At 29.9% G+C, this 8268-nt stretch overlaps 1 protein-coding gene across 1 annotated transcript; it reads left to right on the top strand.

Moving 5' to 3' along the window:
- Positions 1-425: 425 nt before the first annotated feature.
- Positions 426-2652, top strand: LOC134833649 (patj homolog). The gene has a single exon (XM_063848048.1). The coding sequence runs from the start codon at positions 454-456 to the stop codon at positions 2530-2532; it is 2079 nt and encodes a 692-aa protein (XP_063704118.1). The 5' UTR covers positions 426-453; the 3' UTR covers positions 2533-2652.
- Positions 2653-8268: the final 5616 nt, after the last annotated feature.

The following is an 8268-nucleotide window of genomic DNA, read 5'->3' on the forward strand; positions in this document are numbered from 1 at the left end:
ATGATAAAAGGAATTAGAAAACAAATTAACAAAAATTCATAAAAAATAAGTTTAAAACTTTTAAAAAGTGACAAAATATTTTTTTTTTAAATAATAACAATGTAAAAAAAATATATTTAAAACTCTTAAAAAGTGACAAAATAATTTTTTTAAATTAAAAAATAAACAATTAATTAAAAAAAAAATAATTGAAATAAATTAAAGAAAAATAAATAAAGTGAAAAAGGAACAATAGACTTTAAAAAATTAAAAAAAAAATAAATAAAAAAAAATTAAAAATAAATAAAAATAAATAAATAAAAAATGTAACAAAAACTTGAACTTACTGTGAAGTGAAAAAAAAAATCAACAAAAAATGAATAATTTTGAATAAATAACGTGCTTCGAGTTTGTTTGTGCAATCAAATCACATTTTCCATTCCGAAGAAAAAAACACATAAAAAAACAATCAAAATGGTTCTCAGCACGGAATGGTCTCAGGTGGAAGTGATTGACTTAATAAACGACGGAAACGGGCTCGGCTTCATGCTCGTAGGCGGCAAAAGCACGGGCGTCGTTATCAAAGCTCTCATCCCCGGCGGGCTTGCAGAACGCGATGGTCGACTACAAGGCGGCGATCACGTCCTCCAAATTGGCGACGTAAACCTCCGCGGCTTCAGTTCAGAGCAAGTTGCTTCCGTGTTACGACAATGCGGCGCTCAAGTTCGTTTAGTTGTTGCCCGCCCTGTCGAACCCGGATCTGCTGATTTTCAATCCATGGTTCCTCATGCCCCGATAATCCCAACAAAACTCTTAACCGATCCCGACGAACTTGACCGAACGTTGCTTCAAACGACAACTTTTACAAACACAAGTGGCTTTACCCAAACTCAGAACCCGGATGCACTGCAAATTACCGCAGCTGAGTTGATCCCGACACATATCGAAGTTGTCGCAGTTAACAATGCGATCAACAATGAAATCCACAGTCACGGTATGACGTTGCCCATTTTGTCGCCAATCAATCCGGCAATGTCGCAAATAGTAACAACGGCGACAACGGGAAATGGATCGGCGGGGGTGTCGCCTTGCGATGAGGGGGATTACGACGCAAATACGCCCGAAACTGAAACGTATGAAGTAGAATTGCACAAAAATGTCTATGGATTGGGAATTACGGTAGCTGGGTATGTTTGTGAAGAAGAAGATCTTTCGGGGATCTTTGTGAAGAGCATTATCGAAGGAAGTGCCGCCGAAATGAGTCGAATGATACAAATCAACGATCGAATTGTCGCTGTAGATGGCAAATCCTTGAGTGGCGTGACAAATCATCAAGCTGTCGAAATTTTACGAAACACAGATATCATAGTTAAACTTACTCTCGAACGATTCTTGAGAGGACGAAAATTCGAACATTTACAAGTCGCCTTAACATCTGACAACCATATTCAGAAAAACGGAGGAAATTCGTTACCAGCCTCTCCTTCGATCACAACTTTATCTCTTTGCCCAGCGAACGTTGATGCTGATTCGATTATCACGGAAGGAGCTGATTATGTGAGCAAAATTATCGAACCTGACATAGTTTCGTGCACAACGATCGATTCAAATATCTTTGGAACGAAGGAAAATGGAACAACGGAAGTTTTGAGTAACAGAAGCACGCCAACGCCTCTTGCGGAGGTTCCGCAAACTATTGTATCTCCGCCGCCGCCTGATCCAACGATCACAGAATGGAAGACGAAACTCACAGATGGTTCGCAGATCGTAACTTGTGAAGTTAGTAAATTGGCGGGTTTGGGAATTTCTCTCGAAGGAACTGTTGAAGTTGAAGGCGGGGTAGAACTCAGACCTCATCATTACATTCGAAGTATTTTACCTGAAGGTCCTGTTGGCAAAGATGGTTCATTACGCCCGGGAGACGAATTACTTCAAGTGAACGAACATAAGTTACAAGGCTTGAAACATACGCAAGTTGTGAAGATCTTGCGAGATCTCCCGAGTAAAGTTAAAGTCGTATGCGCAAGAGGGCATGTTTCAAGCGTCATTGATACCAACAACGATCCCGAAGCCTTTGAAACGCGCAATATCCTTCCGGGAGGATTACAATGTCTCACGGGCATGTTAACGAAAGCGCAAAGCGAATCATCGATCTACACATCGAGCACAGCGACAATGACAGATCAACAAAGATCGAAAAGCGTCGAACAAGTTTCCGGTTTGGCGCTTTGGAGTACCGACGTTGTTTACGTTAACGTTGAAAAAACCGACCGAGGATTCGGATTCTCCATTTTGGATTATCAAGATCCATTAGATACGGATGGTACAGTTATTGTAGTTCGTGGATTGATTCCAGGGGGCGCTGCGGAAAATACGGGATTAATATTTCCGGGAGACAGATTGGTTAGAGTTAACGAACATAATTTGCAGGGAGCGACATTGGATGAAGCAGTGACAATATTGAAGGGGATTCCAATTGGAACAGCAAGAATTGGATTGTGTCGTCCATTAAGTACGTCAGATTGTAGTTCGCCTGCCGAGACACCGACATAGCTAAACGTCATAGATCTGTTTTTTGAACTCGATATCTAAAGAAAAGAAAATGAATTTTTAGTAATTTTAGTGAAAAACAGATCAACATCATTTAAGAGACTTTTAGAGAAAATGAAAAAATGGACCATTAATCACGATAAAAACACCAATTATGCGCTTTTTAATCACTTAGTGACAAACAATATATCAGACAATGGCAGCAGCTATAAGGCTACGAAGCTACAAGTTACAACAAAAAATAAGGTACGTAAATATTTTGTTGTTATTTTTTACATTAAAATATTTATACAGAGTGTTTTTCAAATATTTTCATCATATTTTTTATTGAATTTTCTTGAATTAAAATTTTTGTTTTATTTTTTATTTTAATTAAAAATTATTTTATTTTAAAAAATTTATTTAATTTAAATTTTATTTAAATTAAAATATTTTCAAAAAATTTTAATTTTAAAAAAAAGAAAATATTTAAAAAAATTTAATTAAAATTCAATTAATTAATTAAATATTTTATTTTAATTGATAAAAAATTAAAAATTTAATAAATAAAAAAAAAAAAAAAATTAAAGTAAAACATTTTAATAAAAATTTGAAAAAATTAAATAATTTTTAAAATAAAATTAAAATTAAAAAAAAATAATTAAAAATTTAAAATTCAAGGAAAATATTTTCAAATAAAATTTTAATATTTTTTATGATTTAAAAATTCGAAAATTATTTTTAAAATTTTTTTTTTATTAAAATATTTTTTTTAAAACATTAAGAATTAATTGATTGAAATAATATAATTGAATTCATTGAATTTTTTAAAAATTAATTATATTTAAATTTATTATATTTGACTGTAAAAATGTAAATTTTTATTAATTTTATTAAAAATCATTTATAAAAAAAAATTTACAAAATTTTCAAAATTTAATTCAAGGAAAATATTTTAGAAAAAAAATTCGAATTTTTATTTTTCTTTAGTTATTTTTTTTTTTAATTTTTTTTTTTTAATTTTTTTTAATTTTATTTTTTTTATTTTCTAAAACTCAAGAAAAATATTTTAAAATAAAATTTTGTTAATTTTTATTATTTACATTTTTTTCAATTAAAATAAATTATTAAAACTTTTTTTTATTGTAAAAACAAGAATTTGAAAATTTTTTGACAACGCTGTAATATTATTTTTTTTTTGTCGGAGATCAGATCGTAAATTTAATAGAACAAAAGTGAGCCTTTTTTGCATATAAAAAACTCACCGCATGAGCAACGTAAAAAAACGTATCGAATATCCAAATCAATAAATTTAAAAGCGCCATAAAGTCCGATTATTTTTTACGACAAACACGAACACGCCGCATTGCCTCACTTACATTGCAAAAAGAGACGCAACATCCCAAGTTTGTTCGTATTTTTATTTATTTATTTATTATTTATTCGCGATGTTTTTACTCACATGCCCGAAAAATTGTGTGCATGGGAAAAATTTTGTCAATTTCAATAAAAAAAAAGAAAATTTGCCTATTTTGGAATAGTTCCCATCAGATCGACATTTGCCGCCCAAAGATTAATGAGAATTCGATACCTCTCATTTTTCATCACGAGAGAGGACAAGATTTTGGAAAATATGGCAATTTATTTGCTGTATGAATAAATTGGTAGTTACTTAGTTTAGTTAATGAAATGATGATAAACAACGTATTTTTGCGTATAAATGTTGGAGGAGGAAATGTGAAGTAATTAATCAAAGTTTATTGGGGAATTTTATCCTTTTTAAGTAAATATAAGAATTTATTCGCTCTAACGATGAAGTGAGGAAACGTGTCGGTTTTTGTAACACATCTGCTGTAAAGGCAATCGTTAGTTACTGCGGCGTGTGTTGACACAAAATGTTATGATGAAATATAGAGCTTTATAGAGAAGAACGGAAGTTTGTTTGGCTAAAGTGTATTTTGTAATAAATTTGAGATGAAATTTTGTGTAAAATCTCCTTTGGTTTGACTGAATGTTCAAAATTTGCTTTTTATATCAACATTTTTGTTCATGAGAACTAAAATTTTAACTTTTAATGAAGATGGGCAATAAATGGGCAAAAATTCTAAAGGTTGCCCTTCAAAATTTTAACTTTTAATGAAGATGGGCAATAAATGGGCAAAAATTCTAAAGGTTGCCCTTCAAAATTTTAACTTTTAATGAAGAAGGGCAATAAATGGGCAAAAATTCTCAAGCTTGCCCTTTGAAATTTTAACTTTTAATGAAGAAGGGCAATAAATGGGCAAAAATTTTCAAGCTTGCCCTTCGAAATTTTAACTTTTAATGAATAAGGGCAATAAATGGGTAAAAATTTTAAAGCTTGCCCTTCGAAATTTTAACTTTTAATGAATAAGGGCAATAAATGGGCAAAAATTTTAAAGCTTGCCCTTCAAAATTTTAACTTTTAATGAAGAAGGGCAATAAATGGGTAAAAATTCTAAAGCTTGCCCTTCAAAATTTTAACTTTTAATGAATAAGGGCAATAAATAAGCAAAAATTCTTAAGCTTACCCTTCGAAATTTTAACTTTTTATGAAGAAGGGCAACAAATGGGCAAAAATTCTAAAGCTTACCCTTCAAATTTTAACTTTTAATGAAGAAGGGCAATAAATGGGCAAAAATTCAAAAGTTTACCCTTCGAAATTTTAACTTCTTATTAAGATGGGCAACAAATGGGTAAAAAATCTATAGAATAAAAAATAACAAACTGAATTTCATTTTTTCTTTTAAACAAAATTTGGCAACAAGAAAAACAACAAGAGAATTTAAAACTTCCGGAAAGACGAAAAACACAACACGCAAAACCCTTTAATTACCACAAAAACGCGTTACCGAAAAATAAAAACTAAACAACACAAGAACCGATAGCGAAAGAGATACGGAAAAGAAAATACTGAAAACACATAATCCTTAATAAAGCCACAAATAAACGCTACTCAAGTGATATAATCCTCACTTATATTAATGAAGAGAGACATAATTGAATAAGTTAATCCCATGCACAAAATCCTTCCTTTTCTTCGTCGTCTTCTCATCATTATCTACATTTTTCTCCGCTCTAATTCTGCTCTATTTAAAAATTTGTATGCAAAGAACACTCAATGCCTTTGATAGTTTTTTTTCTTTCTAAAATTGCGTTCATATTTGTGGATTTGCAAAAATATGAATAATGCTTATTCTGTGTAGTATGACTTTGAATTGACTTCACTCTTTTCATCACATAATTTCATCACACTTCACATCCAGTTTGAATTCATTTTTTTTTCTTTCACTATCTGATGATTTAAGATGAATTCTCTCAGCGAGTGAAAAATGCGAATTTTTTGAAAAGAAAGCACGTTCATGTCATCGCAGAAATTCACAATTGAGCGAAAAATGAAAGTATTATTCATCCACTCGTGATGATAATTCGTTCTTCAAGTATTTCTTGTTCGAGAATGAACTCGAAAAAATTTGAGTTAATACAAGAACAGAAGAAGAAAAACTTTGCCAAAAAGTTTCGTCGGGAGTAATAATGTCTTCTACTAACGATTATTAATAATAATGTTGTAACACAAAAGCGACACCTGCGCTTCTTGTCTCTTTGTATGTGTAAAAGCATGAACAAATAATTAATTTTTAAGCATCTGTGTGTTAAAGTTTTTCGTGTTGTCACATATTTTTCGGGATCCTTAAGACCAACAAAGGTACATGACATGCATTTATCTGCTGCAAGTCGCCTCGCCTCTCTCACACAGTGTTTAAGAGTTTTTCTCCTACCGCAACGAGAGTAAAAAAAAACATTCGTTCGTTGCTTCAGGCCTGTCATAAAATAATATTTAAAGAAAGTTGCTCTTGCAACGGAAAACCCGGTCATGTATCATCGCATAAACTTTTAGTCATTTTTTCCTTTCACGGAGACGACGAGAATGATAAACGTTCCGCCCTTTTATTTTATGTGCTTTTTATTGAACGTTACAGGGTTGGTTGTCTTGGATTTTTCGCGTAAAAACTTTAAAAATTAAAAAAAAATTGTTTTGATTTTTTTTCTCGTTTTAAATTTTTAATAAATTAAAAAAAATATAAAAAAAAAAATAAATTAATTTTTTTTTTTATTTTTTCATATTAAAATTTTTTATGAATTAAAAAAATAACATTTAAAGTTCAAAAAAAATAAACTTTTAAATTAAAATAATTTTTTCAACAAAAAAAAAAATTATTGAATATTTTTTTCAAGAATTTTTTTAATAATTTTTATTTTTTTTATATTTATAATTATAAATATTTTAAATTTCTTACCAAATTTTAAAATATTTTAAGAATTTCCATACAAATTAAATATTTTTATTAACGAATTTCGTCAAATTCAAATCTGAAATTTAAAACTATTTTTTTTTTATTCAGGTTTGAATTTGATAAAATTTATTAATAAAAATTTTTAATTTGTGTGAAAATTCTTAAAATATTTTAAAGTTAAAAAAACAATTAAAAATATAATTAATTTTTTTTTTAAATCTTGAAAAAAAAAATAAAATTAAAATTTCTTATTTTTTCAAGTTCTGCAAATAATTTAATTTTTTTGAAAAAACTTATTTTAAATTTTAAACAAAAATTTTCAAAATTAAAAAAAAAATTATTTAAAAATTAAATTAATTTTTTAAAAAACATTTTCAATTTTTTTAATAATTTTTTTTCTCTCAACTTTTATATTCTTCACGAGAACTTGAGTAATAAAAACTTTTTTCAATTGAATTTATGTCACAATAAATGTGTAAATTTACTTTTCAAACAGACACACACACAAAAAATGTGCTCGTGTGACAAAAAATTTCGGGACACCGCAAACATGCACAGCACACAGGAAACATTCAAAATAAAATGCTAATAATCTCGATCTCGAGCTTTCATTCTGTTCTGTGATTTTTTGTTCCTGTGAACGTCTGTTTGCCTGCCATTTCCTGGCTTGTGGCTAAGATTTTTTATTTTTTCGGTAAACAAATTTGTTTGTGGTTGTATAATAAACGCAGATTTTTTTTCTGTATTTTTTTCGGGAGGAAACATTTTGCAACAAAAATATTTTATGTGTGCTCAAGCGGAACAGGCTTTTTGCAGAGCGTTCGAGTAACATGATTTGTGCATCTACGCTCGTCACACAGAGAGGAGAATATTGTTTTGGTTGAGGGCGAATATGAGGACGAAGAAAGAGTGCCACGTAAACGTTATTTGAATTTTAAATGCACTGCACTAAATTTATGATATTTTTGCTTGAAAATTTCTGCTTGTCTTTTCCATCGTCGTTTCGCACAAAAAACTAGCCACACTCGTGTGTGATTGTTCTCTCGAAAAAGGATGGGAGTGATTTTAATCAATTTGCATAACGTCTGTTTTTCTGTTCTGAATTTTGCCTGTTCTACATTTTTGGCATACATTTTAAACACATTTTGAGAGTTGACTATTAGTAACAACTATCGCAAAACATTTTCACTTGATATGTCGACTTCAAGTCATAACATTGATTGAACACGTTATGACTGCATTTTCTGTTCATAAAGCAACTCTCTGAGATTCGAAAATTGATGAATTTGACTCATTGAGGGTTAATTTAGGATCTTTAAAGAAATTTTTCAATTTTTTGAAACTCAAGTTTAAGTTTAAAGAACTAAAAGTTTTCAATAAAGACCTTAATTAAACCTTCATTTAGTAAAATTCATCCATTTTCGAATCACAGAATAGAAAAAATATC

The sequence above is a fragment of the Culicoides brevitarsis genome, chromosome 3, assembly GCF_036172545.1.
Source record: "Culicoides brevitarsis isolate CSIRO-B50_1 chromosome 3, AGI_CSIRO_Cbre_v1, whole genome shotgun sequence".
NCBI lineage: Eukaryota > Metazoa > Arthropoda > Insecta > Diptera > Ceratopogonidae > Culicoides > Culicoides brevitarsis.